General features: G+C 40.8%; 1 protein-coding gene across 2 annotated transcripts in view; it reads left to right on the top strand.

Moving 5' to 3' along the window:
- Positions 1 to 957: 957 nt before the first annotated feature.
- Positions 958 to 21,009, top strand: part of bcas3 (BCAS3, microtubule associated cell migration factor) — a 344,121-nt gene continuing 324,069 nt past the window's right edge. For both annotated transcript variants that reach the window (XM_022751363.1, XM_022751364.1), the window contains exons 1-6: positions 958 to 1,051; positions 1,299 to 1,353; positions 2,248 to 2,323; positions 2,998 to 3,104; positions 10,145 to 10,226; positions 16,786 to 16,858. In XM_022751363.1, the coding sequence (XP_022607084.1) occupies positions 981 to 1,051; positions 1,299 to 1,353; positions 2,248 to 2,323; positions 2,998 to 3,104; positions 10,145 to 10,226; positions 16,786 to 16,858 (464 nt within the window). In that variant the 5' untranslated portion in view covers positions 958 to 980. The remainder of the gene's footprint in view (positions 1,052 to 1,298; positions 1,354 to 2,247; positions 2,324 to 2,997; positions 3,105 to 10,144; positions 10,227 to 16,785; positions 16,859 to 21,009) is intronic.

A 21,009-nucleotide genomic window follows, 5' to 3' on the forward strand; every position in this document is an offset into this window, starting at 1 on the left:
AATCACAAGAAACTGGAATCAAAAACAAACCTGATAATGAAACAGAGATCTTTGAGGCTGCTACCTTAAGTTTTGATTTGCTTGATAATCTATTCATTATCCACTGGCTCGAGTTAGTAGTGGCAGCAGACTTTTTCAGCCATGTCCTCTAGCTCCTCATGGAGCATCCTTAGGTGCTGACAGGACAGGGTCTCCTTGCTGTTTCACCTGCCTGGGTTGCTACACAAAGTTAGATGAAGCCTGAAGTAATAAACTGAAAATTTGACCGTTAGGCGTATAGTTCCCTCATCACAACAGTGACGTGACATGTCTGCAGGCTTCCAGTTGTTGCTGTCTCCCACAGTCTCCCTACACCTAAATAATAATATGTTTTGAATGGGGTTTGGTGTTACTTGTTCTGGTTGATGACCAGGTGCCTCTTTGCCAGGTCAACACAGCTGATTTTTACTGTGTTATACAGACAGGTGTTTCTACTGTTTAGTCTACACTCACTGATATAATGAGGACAAAATAATAGAACTACCTCAGTATGGAATATGGATGTGTGCTAGACTGCATTAGGTTTAGCTAGGTCCTCAGACTGCAGATGAAGGTCAGTGCATTTATTCGAAGCCTTTACTCGTCCCCCAGGTTTATAATGTAGTTTTGATTCTTTCCATTTGTGTTGATTAAAGTCCAGTGGTTGAGTATGAGGACATCTCAACATGTATCTTGCAAATCATATTAAAATTTAGAGCATTAAGAAGAACAGGTTGAACTCTGTGCTAATTTTTGAGGATGCTGTTATTGACTGTTCCACCCTGCATTGTGTAAATGCAGCCAATTTTTGCATGCTGCAGAAAAACAGAACAATTTGTTTGTCAGTGAACATTAGTATGATTGCAGACTAATTATTCATTCTGTTTGTGTGCTGTCATCATGTTAAGATCTGTCTTTGTACCTTTTCAGGATAATAAAAAAAGAAAGAAACGGAAGACACAATGGCGTCTGACTCTCCACGCAGACCAAGTCGCTGTGCTGGAGGGGTTCTGGTGCGAGCGCAAGCTGCAACGTGAGGACAGAATTTATAAATATCATTTTATTATAAAGATAATGCACTGTCACTCCTTGAAATACATGTTATCTTGTTTTTAAACTAATGTAGTTGCCCTTCATGTAGACTATTAGTACTGCAGTGTAATTCTCAATACATTTTGACATGGCTAACTACAGTTGTGGAAACACTGATGGTGCTGTGACTGAGTCACGTTGATAAGTGCTTCATCATTAGCGCTGACATGAGCTTTTTTCTGTCACAGGGAGCAGTCGTACATGGAAAGTGTTGTGACCTTCCTGCAGGATGTGGTCCCTCAGGTATTTTATCCTGCCATTTATTCACTCACACTAACAGCTGTAAGTTATTTTACTGATTTAATTAGTTCAGCTTGATGATGATGATGATGAGGCGGCTACAGAAAGAGTTTAATTTGCGGCGACATCTGACAGTGCACGGCAGTATTGTGTTGATCAGTATATAACACACTGTATATAATCAGCATATATGATGGAATTGAGGCTCGTAAAAGTAACGGAAAAGTTCTGTTTTGATGTAGGTAATGAAATTGTGCGGCACGGTGATGCATTTAGATTATGAGAGAGATTGAAGAATCCAACCCTGTGATACGAGCCACAGGTGCGTCTCCTGAATCAGTGCCACCCACAGCGACAGGTGTAGCGCACCTTTGGCTTTGGCTTTAAGACAGAGCGAAGGGGGTTTATAGCAGTGATGATGCTGCTGAAGTAAAACTCAGAAAGACTGATTGACATGTGGTGTGCATTGTTTTCTTTAGAAATATTAAGTGCATGAGTCAACTTTAACCCGCGCCGTAGTGTTGAAAAAGTAAACTAAAATATTGAATCTCATTACATGAAAATCGCAATACATATCCAATCGAGAGTTCAGCATATCGTCCCAGCCGGAGATAACAATGGTACAGAACAAAAATCTAGAAAACAACAACATGTTTCATAAGTGGAGGGATTTGACTATTTTTACCAAACTTTAACTGACCTGAACGATCAGTAGCAGCTTCGATTAGAAACAGGGAGCGTTTCATACACAAAATCTACACCCTCTCCCAGTGGTCTTTCTTTACTTTGAGGGTTTATTCTGCTGCAAAGATCCTTTAACAGGTCAACTAAATAATGTAATAATAATTGTTGTTGTGTATATTTTGCTCATTGTCTTTTTCTGTGTTTGAACTACAGGCGTACACTGGGGCTCCACCCACTGACGAAAAAGAGAAAATAATTTGGGTTCGATTTGAGAAAGCTGACATCAACGGTGAGTGTTTCACTTCACTGTCAGAAGTTAATGCCTTACACTTGTCTTCTGTGAATACAGGCAGCTTTCTAAATTGGGCTCTTTGGTTAAAAACCACGAGTGTTTTCTGTCTATAACTGTTAAAAATCTAAGAAAATAATGTAAATTTAAACTGTTGAATCAAAGTTTGGCTACAACAAAAAAAAAAGAGCAGCCTATCGCCACTGTTTAGGCTGCTGCGTTGAACTCATTTCTCCTGCTTTTGAATGTATTTATTATGCTTTTAAATCCGGTGACGTTCAAGATATGTGGTTGTCACGTTTTATTCTTGTAGATTGCAGTTATGGCACAATATGCATGACACAAAAAGTTAATGCAAGATTGATATTGATAAAAGTGGAATGAAACTAGGATGTGGAGCAGCGACACGAAGACCTTAAAATCAGAAGAATGAAAGTTAAGGACGAATTGAAGAAGATATTTCTGACTGAAGTAAAAAAAGGAGAAAAAGAATTTAGTTGAGAGAATTCAGATTATATAAATCACATTTGCAATCATGTAAGAAAGCCTAATGTAAATCTGTTCTGGGGTTCATCTCAGTGAAAATATTTAATTCATGTGTGGCCTGTTTTGTTTGATTATTCAACACATCCTCTTCATAAACTTTATTACTGTCTCACTCTCTTTTTTCCCAGACACTTCCCGCAACCCAGAGTTAATGGAGATGCACAGCGGAACCACTGACCCTCCCCTCTGCCTCATGATCGGCTACACTGACGGGATGCAGATCTGGGGCGTATCTGTAAGTCACACACCCGACGGGCCTGTAAACCTGCGGCCTCGTCTCATACCACGCTCCGTTTTCAGATACATGTGCTCAAAAACTTAGACCAAAATCTCTTAAGGCTTTATTTTTCAATATATGGACCCACAAGTCCCAAAGTAAAGATATTATTCCATGTTTATTTTAAAATATACAACACACAGACGATCTGAAAAAATCCTCACCCTGTCAGTGGACATCTTTACACTTGATCATGTGTTATTGTGTAATGTAAACGTTATGTCCTCGCTGGGGTTCAAAGGTCGTACACTGTTGGAATCATTTGCTGACCCTGGAACGTGTCTGGACGTGTCCGACATTCAACATGCTGATAATCGATTAATGTTTCACCTTTAAATAAGTCGATTTTGCGAATTTTAGTATTTGTTTGAACCATCATTCATTTTTCACAGAACATTAAATGACTACATTTGCTGATAACAGAGCAGTTCTTTGAGATTCTCTTGAATAAAATACAACATAATTAAAAACACAACAACCACTGCAAAAAAAGAAGATCAGAATATTAGAATATGGTTTTCATAAATATATTCCAACCTTGATTTAAAGTAGGTAAGACTAACTTAAGCTAAGTGGAGCTCCCATTATAAATGTATAAAAATATGACAAGAAACAATAATATACTGTATGCATGAAGATTACAGTGGTAATTCAAGCAATACTGGAGTTCCTTCAACTAATGCTGACATTTTTAATCACCTCAGCTGTGATGGAGCTGCATGTGGTTCCTGCTTTTTCGCTGTTTAAATGCAGTACATTTTCTGGTCCACTAGGTGGCAGCGTTGACCACGTTTTGAACAGTATGTGATTCTAACAGTAGCACTCACCCCCTCGACCCAGGGCTGTAACACAGGTCCTCAAATCGACTGACAGGTTCTGTCTTCGTCTCAAACGGAAGCGCAGCACAAACAAAAAGTTTCTTTTGGAGTCGAGCAGAATGGAAATGACAAAAGTTTAATAGATTCCTGACGCTGAAATGCATCAGACTGTTTCTCTGTCGAGCACAGGAGTAAAATGGCAGTTGTTGTTTAGCTTCGTGGGTCAGTGTTGCTGATGAGTGTCCACAGAGCAACTTACAGTATCAGCATCAAATCTGAGCGCATCAGCTTAACAAAAATATAAACAAATACTCACAAACTATACTCACAGTTTGCAGTTTATTAGGAACACCTAGCTAAAAAAAAATGCAGTCTAATCCTGCTATAAATCCTTCTTCATTAATGTTATAATTTGTTTTATATACCTATTCGGCTTTATGGTAATTTTAAATGAAGTAGTGTGTGGTGCTGATGAATTGTATTGCATTGTATGGACAGGTGTTTCTATTATTTCTCCACCCCATTCATATCAGTGACAGCTTAGTTTATTTATATAGCAGCACTCAGAAATAAGGCAAAGTGCTTTACACAGGCATGGAAATACATTAAAAATAAAACATAAAGATGACGTTAAAACTGCATTTAAACAATTAAATAATCTAAATAACAGAGACACCTCTCTGTAAACTGCAGTACAGCTCAAGAGCGGCACAAACTGCGTCCTCCACGACGAGCACACAGTCGAAGCAGCGCCGCTCTAAAGCAGTAAAAAACTGAACGAATGAACAGTCTATAATAATATCATTCATGTGGATGAGTCACTGTAGAAAAAGATGCATAATTACAGTATAAAGCATTAATGATCTGAAGGTTGTTACAGGAAATTGAGACAGGTCATAGACCAAATTAAAGTCCAATCAAACACCACAAATTACATCAGTGGAAACTACCATCCAGTAATACTAAGAATAATTATCATTTATTGATGTTAAAGTATTAGTTGTGGGGCTGATTTAATGGGTAGCCTTTTTTTAGATTGTGTTGTACGCAAACTTAATTTAATCCAAAATACTATTTAACACATACTGCGTGTAATTCCTGCATCAGCACGCTCCTGATCTGATGTGAAGTGTGGCCACAAGATGGAGACCTTCTGATGAGCTGGGACATAATGACAAGGGTGATCTGGGTTAACATGACCTCTGTTATTTACAGATCAGATGCGAACCACAGAGACTGGATCATATATTAAATAAACACATTAAAACAAACGTCAGAAAGCCATACGGACTAACATTCCTGCACAACACGGGCGCACTGTAGTCGTATGTTTGAAATGCATTCCTCCATTCAAACATGTTCTCGTGACCGGGCGCCGAGCAGCTCGGGCAAAGATCTCTCATTTAGAAAATTCACTTCTTTTAAAGTCAGTCCTGGAAAATCATTAGAAGATTTCGCCTGCTCCGTGACTTAACAAATTACCCACAACCCCGCGAAGGCTTCACTCACCGGGTATCACCTTTCATGTAGACGCTGTCACTGAAACATGCAAACTTCACATACATCCTGTGAGATCTAAACACACCAGAGTCCTTAATCAGCCTCTTTATAAACATCCAAGGGCCGCGGGTAGAGGGACACACTCTTTGCTCTCTACCCGTGAACACACACATCGGCCACTGTGATGTGGCAGCTCCTTTTCGCTGCTGGAAGGTTTTTCTCTTGCAGTTATTATGGAGGATTACAGCTGTTTCAGCCACACTACACACACCCAGTTAAATATAAGCTTTGCTCTGCCTCTCAGTTTCAGCTGAACCTGACACCATTTCTGATTCACACCACCGCTCGCCCCCGGCCTCTTATCACATGCTGTCCTTCCCTCATTGTTTCCTTTCAGTTTTGAAAGTTTACGGGATGTTTCTGGGCTGCGTTTTTTCGCAGGGTTTTAAGTAAGCACAGAGGGTGCCTCGGTTTCTGGCTCTTGAGTGGCTGTGAAGTGTTTGTGACAGTTGCTAAGCCAACACCCTCTGTAATGGCCCCGGCAGAGTGCGAGCGTACACGTGTACACACATGCTTTCACACACTCGTGGAACGGGGACTTCTGACCGGCTATATGGACGCTGACAGAGGTGTTTAGGCGATGAAGATCACTGTCGCCTCACACTGGAGAGGTGTCATCCACCGCCGCCTGATAAGAGGCAGACTGTCGTGGACTAATTGTCTGTCTGCGTACGTGTTGAGATGAAATGACCTGCTGGGAAGACAGGTGTCTGCGGCAAGTGTCAGTGTTAATGCTCGTGCTGTGGACCTGGGTCTCTATTACACAAATGTTCTCAGTCCATAATGCTGATTTAGGCCGGAGGGATCTTTATATATGGCATAAAATAAAATACAAAGACAGACACTGAAACTGTGCAACTGACGCTTCAGTTTTTCATTGTGCATTAGTGATTTTTATTCTTCTGCTGAATACGGTTGACTATAGGTATTATGGACTCGTTACATATGGAAAAAGTATAAAATCTGTTTTGGGGTTACCCTCATTTCAACTCGTTTCAATATTAGATATTCATTTTATAATAAAAAGTGTTGAAGCCGCACAGGATACATTCATTCAACCAATCAACAGTGGGTGATATTTTAGGCTGTTTGACAGTAGCAGTCTGTTTATGAATGTTGCTGCAGAGTAAATTATCTTTCTTAATTTAAAGGGAAGTAAATGATCGCTCCCTCCTACCTCACCTCTACTGCTTTATCCTGTCCCTTCATTTAACCTGTGTTGGTGCCAGCTGTGAGCGACAGTGTGAGTATCTCAGCTGTAATTCCTTAATAAACAGTTGCTTAATGGAAATGATGAAGATGTTTCATATCTGAATCCTGGGCCTGAAAATAATTTTAATGTCTGGAACACATCAATGAAAAATGGAAATAATAAGTTGTAGTCGAGGTCAGTTAAACAAACCCGCATTCTTGGTTCCACAACATAGAAATTTACAAATTGTTAATAGCCAGTATTGATTTGGGAATTGAACATGTGCTAAACATTGTTTATTTATTTGATTTAACCTTTATTTAACCAGGAAGTTCCTCAAGATCAAAAAATCTCCTTTTCAAAGGAGACCTGGCCATGATAAAACAGCATTACAAGGTTACAAATATGATCGAACTGAACATATCAAATGCTGCAGTTCTTTATTTTTAAGTTATTTTTTGGGGAATTTTATACCTTTTAATAGATGGAGACAGACAGGAAATACAGGGAGAGAGAGTAGGGGAGTGACATGCAGTAAATGAACTAACCGTTCGGCTATCGGGTCGCCAGAATACTGCAATTGTTTTCAGTTGTTCAGCCAGTTTACTATTTAATAGATAGTGTCATGGTGTAGATGTGATGCAGTCCACACTGCCTGTTCTTCAGGGTGTCACCTGTATCTCTATCTGTATCGTCAGCATGTGTACAGTCTGTGAGGGAGTTCATCTCTGGATGCCTGACTTAAAAATAGTCATTTAATACCTGTTTGCTTCGCAGCTCGACGTCACCGTGCTGCAGCGGTCCGGCGCTCGGCGCTCTTCCGTGTTGTGAAAACCCCGCGAACAGGCACCCGTTACTGTATGATCCCTAAAGCACCTGCTCCCTCCAAACCTCCCAATATGTCCCGCACTGTGTTAGCGAGCGTGCTCACTTGTGAATATGGCCCAGATATCGGTTCACAGCTTATGGCATTACATTTGAGAGATTAAAACAAGAGGAGCAGACACACTGTGATTCCACAAAAGCATCCGAGCCACAAATGAAATGAATATAATGAATAACTATATGCAGGGAAAACAACTTTGAAAAAGCAATTTGGCATATTGCATACGCCAGGCCGCTAATGTAATGGTGGGAATGTTGCGGATGGCAGTGGATGTCACACAGAGCCATGTAAGACGAGGATGAGCAGCGGGGTAATGCACAATAACCCGGCGCATTAACCTCCGGCCCTCCCCTCCTCTCGTTTTAATCCAGCAAATTCCATTATTCTCCCTCGCAGGTCCATTTGTCTGTATGGGAATCCTGTCCTGCTGCCAGCCTCCTTTTTTTATTCCTGCTATCAGTGCTCGTATAACCTGCTCGTGTCTCCAGTGTTAATCTACCACTGCCGGGCCTCAAGCACTTTGAATAAAAACACGGCTCCAAATCCGCCACTTTGAAAAGGCTACTAATTGCACAAAAGAGCGATCATCCCCTCAGATGGGTTTAAAGACTTAAAACAAACAGATTAAATCACTAGTAAAGTGATAATGCAGGCTTCAGTGTAATTTAACGCATAAAAGAATAACAAAAGTGGGGCATTCTGCGCTTAGAACAACGTGCCATTACACACGCCAGACACTGCCAAGAGCCACACAGGCCATTGACCTAATATACTGGCATCGCATATGAACACATGAAGCCTGAACCGAGCCAGGCACACACACACACACACGCACGCACGCACGCACGCACGCACGCACGCACGCGCACACACACACACACACACACATCTATTAAAATGCTTTACACTGCGGTAATTCTGCTGTAATAAAGAGCAGAAATGCAGCAAACTTTAAAATCCTCTCTAACAGGAAAACCTTTAGTGTTTATCCCTAAATGTAATTTTTAAGCCTGTGCAAATGTGCTGGAATGCACTTGTTTGATCAGCGAAGCTGCTTGATGAACAGAGGTTTAAGTAGTAAAAGACTTGCACAGCTTTTTACATTGAACACCGGCCATTAAAGCATCACGCACTTTAACAAACAGCTGCTGATTTCTCATTTCTCTGCACATCTCTATGCTCAGTGTTGTATAATAATTGGTGACATGTTGATAGGGTTGGGTGTTGACAACCCCCCCCTGCTGCCCACACCCACCTCCACACACACACACACACACACACACACACACACACAGACAAACACACATTATACATAAACACGCATAATTTACAATCTCATCAGAAACCTGTTGAGCACTCGAGTCAGACCTCTCGTCTTTATCCTTTTTATGGTCGTGCAATCAAAAGTGGAGGGCAGTCTTGGGAGATTTTAAAGATCTGCTGGAAACACTGGTTGGAGTGTTCTTCGTGCTTACAGTCAGACTGGGACAGAGAGAGACATCATGGGCTCCTGCCTACTTGGCATCAGCCCGTATCCCCAACCCTTCCTTGTTGGCTGCATCACAGTGAGTGTAGGAAGCTCGTTTCCACTGCGATGCCGCTGGGCCTTTTATTCTGTCCTCAGTAGATTTTGCTTTGTGGTTTGGCTGGAACTTCAACCACCAGACCGCCCTCGTTCCTCATCCTCCGTTCTTTGCCTGCCCTCGTCTCTCTCTCTCTCTCTCTCTCTCTCTCTCTGTCTCTCTCTCTCTCTCTCTCTATGACGAGTCGATTCCACACAGTTGGAATAGATTATTTTTCTTACAGTGCGAACAAATAAATTATTTGTCCTTGTGCTTTGTTGTTCTGCACAAATCTCCCAAGACCTATATCCTTCGTGGTTATTTCACACATTATTCCCTACATTATGGAGACTGCAATGCATGCTGGTCCCAGGGTAATTGTTCATTAAGACCAAATAAAGGTGGCGTTTCCAGACACACAGCAAAATGTCTGATGCCCTTTATGGTAACCTGTGAATTTTTGGACCTGGAGTTGCACTATGTGTGAGTTTATGGGCATGCACGGGGCACACGGGTAATACAATACACATTACTACCTCACTGTTCCACTGACCTGAAAGTGGCTGTAATCTGCCAAAATCTTCCGTCATGCACCAACAAAGGCAGAGAAGAAGACTGCTAGCTGGTAAACATGAAAAAAAACGACTGGATTTAAAATATTCAAATGCTGAATGTTTAATGCAGAAGGCTTTCAGCACAATGGTTTGACCTCAAGGATACACTCAAGTCCAGCGACTGTAAACATAACTTTTGTTTGTGTACAATAAAACTCCACAGGGCCTCTTTAAAACAAGACATCTGTAAATGCAGCCACAGGTAGACAACATGTCTGGACTGTGTAATGCCTGAATCTGTGTTTTTTAAAGCTTAGCGTTAAGTCTGATGTCCGTCTGTATCGCGGAGAGCGGATTGTCTCTCGTCTCTGATGGACCCGATATATGAACTAATAAATTATCGTATTTTTCTTGTCTGTGTTTCAGTTGGCGGGAGAAGCCCAGGAGCTGTTCTCGGTGCGCCACGGTCCTGTCCGAGCTGCTCGCATTCTACCAGCGCCTCATATCAGTGAGTATCCTCTGCGCCTTAACTCTGCCTGAACACAGATCCGCCGTCTTTGAAGTACATACTCCACATTCTGACTTCAAATGAGGCGTCGCTATATCTGCATGTTTACTTTAATAATAATGTTTAACTCTCAATAGAGACTTTTATATTGCCATGGGTGAATATTATATATTTACAGACGTATGTGATATTTTTTCATAATAACGATTTAAAAAAAAACAACTTATATTATTAGTAAAAAACACCTGGAACATAAAATACAATAATATAATTATATATTATTTAAAAAGAACAACTGAATCATAAAATGCAATGATATAATTGTTGTATATTTCCATATGAAGAACTGTTCTGGTTGAACGATGGTAGAAAATGTATTTAGTTTTAGCTCATGATGACACTCTTTGTGAGCCACGGGTTAGCTGGTTAGCTTAACTAACAGCTAACCTACCAGCACTGAAGCTCACTCACTTTTTACGATATGTGTTGCTTGTTTACTTTGTACAAAAGCCAAAGTATATAAATGACAAGTTTTGGTTTTAGAGGGAGTTACGTGCAGGACTGTTTCTTGGCTGGGAGCGGTGACTTCCTGTCGTCATTTTGAAGTTTCCAGACTTTCATTGGAGACGCCATTTACGGCACAGATATGGGAGTGATATTTATTTTCTCATCAAACTCTCAGCGAAATAAAAAAAAAAAAAAGATGAATGTGTTTTTAAAGAACATATAAACAAATGAAGCAAAAACTTCCAACTTCCAACAAGGGTCAAATCACAGTATCTGTTTTTTATTCTACTGCAGCAGCTCCAAGACAAAACAACAAGAGTAATAACTCAGCTCAGCTGTTTTTGCCTTGAACTGCTCCTCTTAGCTTTATTTCTCAACATCCATCTTCCAAATCCACAGAGGTGGTAAAGACATGTACAATACCTTTCTTATATCCTGCAGTTTTTCTACATAATTTTAAACTCTGTGTCCTAGAAAAAAAAAATCACTTTGGTTAACTTGATTTCACCATTCAAGGTCGACACTTAAAATTAAATGTTGTATGGCTCATCTTAATGCAGTTTTGGGTTGTGGGCATTTTAAGTGGTGCTACATCATTAAAATTAAAGAGTGCTCCATGCTGCCTCATCCTAATGTTGAAGTCAGTCTACGATTATTGTTGGCCTGCTCTTAGTCCGTGGTGGCGAGCCTCTGAAGTCAGGGCTGCTTTGCTGCCAAAGCTCTGCTGGAAACCGATCACTGTGCCTTCACTGTTCTGTTAGTGATCTCTGTCTGACTCCCCTAAATCTTCTCTGTAAGATTCTTTAATATTTTGTTTAGGTAGACGTGCGACGTTATGGATGCTGCTTCCCTCCCCTGTTTACATTTGTCATTTGTAACCTATACCTCGTCTTCTCCCAGATTTTCTTTTCCCCCCTTCATACTGTATCTGGCGCTGCCTAATGCCATTTTAGATTCCCCAAACATTAAAAATGAATCTAACTTTTAGATGTCAGCCTCTCTTAAAAGAGCATGGGCTTCTTTGTAGCTGCCATTTTGCAGCAGACTCAAACAGTCATACAGGGAGACATCTAAAGTAGAAGAGGAGGAGGAGATACCAATCCTTCTATCAATAAACAATAATGTAATGCTGCCAGAAGATGTGTTGCATTAATAGTAAGTGGCAAAAGTCATTCTGGGAAAGTAATAAATCAACTAATATATGCAGAAGATGACACGAAAGGTTGGAGAAATGTGGGTATGTTAAATATTAGATTACAACAGATCAACCCCTGGAATGCATTGAGCATAACAAATTGATGATACCTAACAGAATAAGAGTATTTGAGAGGAGATGCTTTTGTTTTATTCTCTGAAGCCATACCTTCACCCTGCGCTCACATTGTATTGTGTACGCTTCACTGAGGTGGAAAAGTTGGTGTAATGATGTCTTCTGCGTATCTTTTGGAAATTCAGCTAAATTTTATATTAAATTTGAATGAGATTTCCATTGCATAGTTATTGTATTACTGGACATAATTTGGTTGCCATGACAGCCTGAGAGGCATGATAGCTAGAGCGGTTGACAAAAATCATGTATTCAACAAATGCAAAGACAATGAGTTTCAAAGGAATTTTATTCAAGAGACAGGACAGTTAGGGAAGAGAGAGAGCATGACATGCAGCAAAGGGCCTGAGTCAGATTTGAACCCAGGTCGCTGCGGTAACGACCGAGCCTAAATAGTATGCTCTCCACCAGGTGAGCCACTGGGGCGCCCCTTAAAAGGGAATTTTTATAGTTTCTTTGCTGAGTCCTTCATTATGCCATTATGTCTACTCTGAGAATGACATTTTAAAAAACACTGATGGAAAACCTCCCAGTGTGTTCTGCATCTTGTGAACTTACTCTCACTTGCGTCTGGACGATGCAGTTGCAGCAGGTGAGCAGAGTGTAGAGGGTGGAGTGAACCGTGGACTTACTTCAACCTGTGAAGGTGCCCAGCAGCTGGCGCTAAGCATCGACTCCGGCAGCTGAGATTCATCAAAGAGAGTCTGTCTGTAACCTAAACCTCGTCTAGTTGTGATTAATGAACATGGCAGCTGCGCGGCTGTTAGCGGTAGCTAAGTTATCAAACACACAAAAGAAAAGAAAACTGTTGATTGTTATTTGTTTTAATCAGGATGATGTCGGCGTGGTAAGTCTACTCTTCGTTGACATTCCTCAGACATTCCCATCAGTTTTGCACCTGTTTGGTTGGGAGAAGTTAAACCTTTATCATCCCGATTGTTTGGTGAAGGTTGATGACCTCATGTACTACCAGCATGGCTCCACCCAACTGCACAGAGCCTTTATTTTATGTGCAGAAATGTGCTCTGCATGCTGTTTGTAGCCACACAGTAAAACTGAATGGCCTTGCAGTGAGAAGACTTACTTGGCACTGACATTTGCAACATTAGGAAAATAAATAAAAATAAAGAAATTGGAGGATGAACATCACCCATGTGGAAATTTTAATTGCGTTTTCATCCTTAAATAACATTTTAAACAACAAATATTGCCTCAGTTTTTGCAGGATTTCTCTAACTGAAAAGAATATTGTTGATTCCTTCTAGTTTCACATGTTTTGAGTTTCCAACATGACTAATGCATTACTGCTTCCCTCTGGCACAAATGAAAATTACAGGACACAGGATGAACATAGGCATATTTCAGAATGGATGTATTGAACGCGTTCTTTATCCACGCCGCAAAATTTATTGTCCCAGTTCTAAAGTTTCACATAAGATGCAGTTATATTTCATAATGTCAACCAAATGTTCTGTAAACGGCCTTAAATTATTCCTATACAATTGTCATTTTTGCCCATCAATCTACACTCACTAACTCATGATGACAAAAACTGAAATCTCTCATTTATAGAAATATTCAGACGCTTTGCTGTGGTGCTCCAGATTGTGGTCAGGTGAGATTTGTCTACAACTTAACTGGAGTCCCACCTCTGGCAAAACCAAGGCATGAAGTTGAAGGAACCCTCCGTAGGCCTCCATGATAAAATTGTGCTGAGGCATAGATCAGGGCAAACGTATAAAACCATTTCATGTGGGTTTGGCCTCTTCCTAGAGTTGGCCGGGCAAGAAGATCGTTTGTCAGGGAGGTGACCAAGAACCTAACGGTCACTTTAACAGAGCTTCAGAAGTTCTCTGCAGAGATGGAAGAACCTGCTGGAAGGACAACCATCTCAGCAGCTCTCCATCAATCAGACCTTCATGGCAGATGGAAACCACTTTGAGTAAAAATAACCCTTGGCTTATAAGACAAAATTTTAACTTTTTGGGCACAACTCCGAAACACTATGGTCAAGCAAACACCAAGCACTGCTCATCACCTGGCTAATACCGTCTCTATGGTGAAGGGCGGTGGTGGCGGTGGTGGCGGTATGAGGGTGTTTCTCAGCTGCAGGGACAGAAACACTGGTCAGAACTGAAGGAAGGTGAACACGACCTGAGACTGGTGCGATTGTTCAACTTTCAGCACGATAATGACCTGAAGCGTACCGCCAAGACGAGGCTGGAGTGTCTTCAGGACGAGTCTCTGACTGTCCTTGAGTGTCCCAGTCAAAGTCCAGACTTAAACCCTAGAGAGCATCTGTAGAAAGATCTGAACATGGCAGTTTACAGACGTTTCCCACAAACTTACCAAGAAGACTCGAAGTTGTAACTGCTGCCAAAGAAACTTCTACAAACTATTGAATGTAAATGAGAGATTTCAGTGTTTCTTTTTTTATGAATTATCATACAGATTTTAAAAACATGTTGTCATTTGTTATTATGGGTTACCAGGTGTAGACTGATGGGTAAAAATGGCAGTTTCAAGAATAGTGTGCAAAAACTGAAGGGGTCAGACTACTTTCTGAAGCCACTGTATATATTAAAATTTCTACTCCCACACCCACCTAATCTACTTAATGTTTCCACATCCTCTCGTCATATTAGCTGGTGTATCAACAACATTAAAACATTTAATTTCATTTATACTGGCTCCTCATATAGTGAAACCTTCAAAGTGATGGCAAACAAATGTTGCACTGGTTGCATTGTGTCATTTCCAGACACTGGAGAGTTGAGTGCTGTATGAATACCAGTTTTCATATCCTCAAAGCCTTGGTGCAAATGGTTTAGTTGTTCCACTGATTAGATCCTTTCCAGACATGAAGTTTAAATTTAATCTCTGCAGGTGTCAATCAGTGCTGTGAAAGCTGCCGTATAGCCCCGCTGGTTTGTGGCATTTTTTTCGGTGAGAAAATCGCCTTTTTGTTCTCCGTCCATGTTCCGGTCTTTTGGCAGATTTCAACAACACACAATGGCAGCATTTAAAGAGCGCTGGAAGTGGATGAAAGCAAACCACAGTAATAAGAAGCAGCAGATAGCCTCGACACATGAGGAGAGCAATTCTCTCAGCAGAAAATAAATATGAATTGTACTACTGGAGGGAAGGACACTGATTGCAATCTGCTAGGGCGCAAACAGTGTTGCACTGTGGTGAGCCATTAAAAGGCCAATTGTCCGGGATGCAAGGCCGTGGGTGGGCGGACTTAGAAATGCCCGAAAATAGGTGTTGAATATAATAAGGCAAGGTTCCCCTTTCCTAGAATAGAGAAGGAAGTGCTGCTTTTCTAAAGGGAGTAAATGCATTTATCCACATCCTCTCTGGAGTTTACAACCTATGATCTTCCGTTGTCTTGCAAAATGAGGCAACATTGTTCCCTTAATTGATAACAAATGAGCATTGAGGAAATGTGAATATAAATATATATATATATATATATATATACATATATAGTGTATGTGTACTGTAAGTCGTTGTGCTCTTTTTATGTCAGTTTATATGTCTTCACAATGGAGCTACACTTGGGATGCTCCCACACTGTAAAAGTACGTCTCTGAAGTTTTTTAACAATGAACACGTTGTCTATAAGGTTTCAGGCCATGTTTGGTATTATCTAAACACGCACCCATCCTCACTGTTACATTCAAGCATGCAAAAGTCCACATAGAAGTCGGCAGTGCTTGCTTCAGTTACCGTCCAGTAACAGTACTGTTACAGTAGTAATCAAATGAAAGTTTCTCAATTCACGCAATGTTGCATTTTTTCCCCCCAGAATGTTTTTTAGTAAATGTACCATTTCACCGAGTCTCCAAGAGTCATATTTATGTTACAGCTCAATATCTTGAGTGGGACTGATGTCTGATGACAGAAACACGAAAGAAGAAAAGACCTTGTCGGGAGTGTTAAAGGCTGGTAGGGAAGGCACTTCTGCTCTCACGCCATACCACAGGAACTCAGGCTGATTACTGTCAAGCCTCAAATTACAGTCCTCTAAAGGGTAACATCTTCTTCAATCTAAGCACCCCCATCCCCTCAATCCCCTGATCCCCCGCCTGTCTTCAAGAATGACACAATTAGGGAAAATATGGGATAAGTCCACTAAATGCAACATGTTTTCTATTCATTTTTTAAATATGCCTGCCCTGAGTTTTTACTGTGGTGTAATTCCACCCTGAAACCCAAAAAACCAACAAGGAGATAGACAGAAAATCATACTCTGTTTTGCAAAATTCAAAAGATTTCTCCGGCTTATTTCAGTTCTGTCATTTATTTTTTAATTATATTTTTCTGGAAAAGGTTTTTTTTTTTTTTTTTAAATCATTTTCCTTTCATTCATTCAGACATTCCTTCTAAACCTTTTACACAGTAGAGAATCAGAGAAAAAAGTAGAACTCCAAAGTCTTTACAGCACGGGGATTCAGTGTCATGGTCCAGTAACTTGCAAAACAAGGCCTGATTTGGAGGGGGGTGGATTCTCCCTTCATCAAAAATGTTTGATGACCATAATTGAATTACAGGGCAACAGTAGTAATGTAATCAGCACGTTTCCTGTCATGGTAATAGGCTGCCTGTTGAACGAGGGTGGGCAGCACTAGAGGCCTCACATGTGAAGAATGTCCCTCTTTGTTGTGTGCAGATCACTCTGTTTCTCATCTGCCTCTTTCTCTGACTCCTCGTCCCTCTCAGGTCCTCTGAAGATGGACAGTTTTGCTGACAAGAGGCCCCTGCTGGGGGTTTGCAAGAGCACAGGGTCCTCCGGGTGAGTTCACACATCGTAGTAAAACTGAACACTCTGCTTCTCTTTTCCCATGTGCTACTGTGAGTCTGAGTTTGTATTTACTGATTAGAGAACCATCAACCACATACAAAGGGGGGGGCTGGTAAAACCTTTATGGAGTTTTTGACCGATGTGGTGGCCCCGCCATCGGGACTTGTCCTGGCATGTCTGATGGCCGAAGACGAGGTGCTCGTCAACGGCACTTCGTCGACTCAAGGCTGGGGGTCGACGAAGTGTTTTAACCAACAGATGTCGATTGGGATTTTTCCAACAGTTCCAACCAAGCTGCTACCTGATGCTTAGGTCCGGCGGGGGTTCAACTTAGGCCAGGTGGCCCGCCAGGCTTGGAATACACTACCGGAGACCCTAAACAAATGTGAAATACACAACATTGATTAAAATAAACCATTAAAATAGCACCAAAAATGTCCCCCAATGCATGTATCAATGAAGGCAAATGTGCATTTCAATTATACAGCTTAGCTTAAGCATATAAATTGTAAACACAACGGGGCCTCAAATTGAACCTTGAGGGACACCACAGTGTAATATGTGTGTAGAAGACTAGCAGTTCCCAGAAACAGAAAGTTATATGCCTCTACTAAATGAGGACACCTTGTTGTGCATTGCCACAGCAGGTCAATACACAATCAGTCGTGGTTAGTTTGGCCAAAATCAATCAAACTAAACTGTTTACCTATTATACTTTGATTTGTTGGATAAATTCTGGCCATGTACATTGGCCACAAACATGTCAATATGATAAATGTCATTTGAGATGTTTTTTTATTTATACAAAGCCAAAGGTTAAAAAACATTTACAACGCTCTTCATCATCACAACAACAAAAAAAGTCAAAAAAACAAATCACAGGAATGGTCACACCTGATCATTTTGCTTTTACATGTTAGAAACTTTATCTGAAAGTAATAAATAAAGCATTCATTATTTCGGTACATTTACTACATTAACTTATTGTTTAACTTATTTAACTACATTAAATAACTTGCAGAACAATGACTTGGTCCCCCCTCTGCTCATTCTGACTTATGAGAACCAAATGACAATATAAGCTCATATTCATATTTGTTGGTTCAGTCTTGACCCTTTGCTCTTTTCCAGAGGCCTAAGGAAATAAAGTTGTTCGAAGGATCTTGATACTTAATTGACTTGCTGTTAAATTGCAGTGTGACCCAATGAAACAAGGACTGTAAGATACAAGTAAATCCTTATTGGGCTACATTCAGGGGGGGATCTACTTAAGTACACACTGACCAGAAAGACGTGGACTAAAGCAGCATGTGTTGTTTTATCTGTCAAACGTGCAGAGTCAGAGGAAAGAGGAACACAATTCCTATAACTGAAAGTAATTTTCTGTTAATAACAAGAGACATCAAAGGACACCCAACTTCTTATTATGAACCCTTCACATGCACCCGACCAGAGCTGAGCCAGTGATGTGGGCTTAGTAACTGTGATTCATAGGTTCTTAGTGGCACTGTGGCTGGAATGTGAGCAGTACCTGAACCCCCCCCCCCCCATAGGCAGACAGAGGGGAGATAAAACAGATGTGTAGATCCTGGATATCTTCTGGGTGTGGGACTGGGGATGTCATGTCTTTGTTTAGTGGAAGAAAGTGAATTCAAGAAGTGACAGACCCCAAGGCATGTTGCACTCGCCTACTCATACTCGGTCCATGCTCTTCCCCCTCATTCCCCCTCCTCCATTTACTTATGCTGCTCTTCCAGAGCAACACAAAATTTAACTCAATATATCCTCCCAGGGAAATGAAATAAGGAAGTCTGACTTCAGCTGGGCCTTGATGGAGACCACCTTCTTGATGTTTTCCAGGGACTGCCGCCCCTGTCTCTCTAACGCCGTTACGGTTGCTTCTGCTTTTCCTATGTCCTCACTGACTCTGAGACAGGCAGCGTTTTGACGGTTTGGCGAATCACCCAGGCGTCGCTCGACACTAATGCTGAAAACATGCACTGTGTTGAAAAGCAGAAACCCTGACCTCTGGCTGAATGGCACAGCCTGGTTGTTCCCCCTACAGAAGTGCTTGGTAAATAACACTCTGGTCAAAGACGAGAAGGAAAAAGGCTTCCGGGTGCAGCGCTGTACTTTCCATTGGGCCTGTTCATAAACTTACTAAGGTCCTCACACAATTTTTAGCATATAATCATTTTGAAATAACAGCTTTTGTTAACCACCAAAAAGGATGCCGTCTTGACACTTAAATGGAAAACAGATTGGAGCCTTGGCCGCTACAGCAGTGCTGGTTTAGAAGTTGGTTCAGTCAGCTCTAGGCTTAGATTACAAGATTTGCAAATTAAAGGAAAACCAGAGAAGGGAAAAAGCATGTGTGCTGAAGCCCTGTACTTGTGGATTTCCAGCCAGGCACACTCAACATAATTTTATCAATGGAAAGGATTATGCGTTAAGTCCAAACAATGTATGGATCCAGTGATTTTCTTGACAGTAAAGCTACATATGCGTCCCTTTCACTCTCTGCACCAGTGCCAGTGGGCTTCGGGAATTAGTAAAGAATGCTGGTGCCATTGCAGACCTTGGTATGTCTGCTCACATTTCTGGAAAGGATTTGTGTTTCCTTCCCCTGCTTGTGTTGTTATTATTTTCATTCAGTTTAATTACATCCATAGGTATTAAAATTATGGGAGATTTAAGGCAGCTCTCTCTCTTTCCCTCCCTCTCTCTCTCTCTCTCTCCCTCTCTCTCCCTCTCTCTCTCGGTGAATGTAAATTTTATGGCCAACACAGACGCAACTTAACTGTTTGTGGGAGTCTGAGTGCACACACGTCTTGGGCAAAAGTTCAGTGATGAATAAGTGCGCTTTGTTCTCCGGGGTTTGGGAACTGTCAGTGACATTTCCAACCTCCGACTGCCCCCTCACAACATCTCCAGATGCTGAGAGGATGTGGTCCTTTTTTCTTTTAACCAATATAGTCTTCTTTCACCGTGCAGATTACTACTAGATGTGCTACTTTGAGGTTATAGCTAATACACATGGATATTCTGAGCAGATATTGTGGTCACCGTTGAGGCCTTTTTTTTTTATTTTTGGAAAGACTTTATCTGGGTTTTTATCTGCTTCATATTGTCCACTATCATTCCTATCTTATACCGTCATTTTAGTTTTGTGAGGAAACCCCAAATGTCATTTCAAGAGGCAGATACAACTAATTCTTTTTCATATCTCCTCCTACATTTAACCATTAGATGACTAATTATTTTTCACTGAGTTAAATGATTGATTATTGAAATTATTCAACTGTAATGGCATTTTAAAGTGTGAAATATGAACTGAGTGCTGTGGATTTGGCAGCACTTGTGGTTACAGATCTCATTGTTGTTCTGTGTGGAACAAAGGTGTAATTACAGCTGTAACGTGACATGCAACATGGAGCCTGCAGGAAATATATCACAGCAGAGCCGCAACCAGACAAACACACTGAGTATTTTATTTAGAAGATAATCCACCTTTTCAAAAATATGCAGAACTAATCTTTGTCACCATGTGAGAGGAGCACGTTTGGTCAAATTAAATGATGCTTCTGAATATTTCATAAAACATGACCAAGTTAGCACTTACTATGCACTTCTGGTGCACTTCTTTATTTTGATCTCCTTGCACTCATTAATAGATGTAGTACTTAGTATTTACTGCAAGGTGATGTCAGTGATGTCCCTCCCTCAGTACATTTGTCAGATTCAGTCAGCTTAAAAACCTGTTGAAGTTTCTGTAAAAAATTAAATGTGGCCATTTCTTTATATCCTAATTACCACCACATTTGCTGTGTAAAGGCAGTAGCTCCAGTCCCAAGTAGTTTCCACATTGTAAATCATTTTAAGTTTGTTCAACTCCGAAATATTAAGTTCCCCCTCTGCATTAAAACTATGTGATACCACATCATTTAATGAGCTTTAAAACATTTAAAACTAACACAGTGCAGTTCCCTGAACTTCAGAAAACAAGTTTAAAGTCAGACATGGAAGTTTTATCGAGAGGCATCGGACTGACAGTCGGATGTGGAGGGATTTCACTTTTCAATCCAGCATGACCAACGTGTATCTGGCTTATAATAATCAGGTCAGTTTCATGGTGTGTTGCT

Source organism: Seriola dumerili, unplaced genomic scaffold (genome assembly GCF_002260705.1).
Source record: "Seriola dumerili isolate Sdu_G_001 unplaced genomic scaffold, Sdu_1.0 BDQW01000153.1, whole genome shotgun sequence".
NCBI classification, from domain to species: Eukaryota; Metazoa; Chordata; class Actinopteri; order Carangiformes; family Carangidae; genus Seriola; species Seriola dumerili.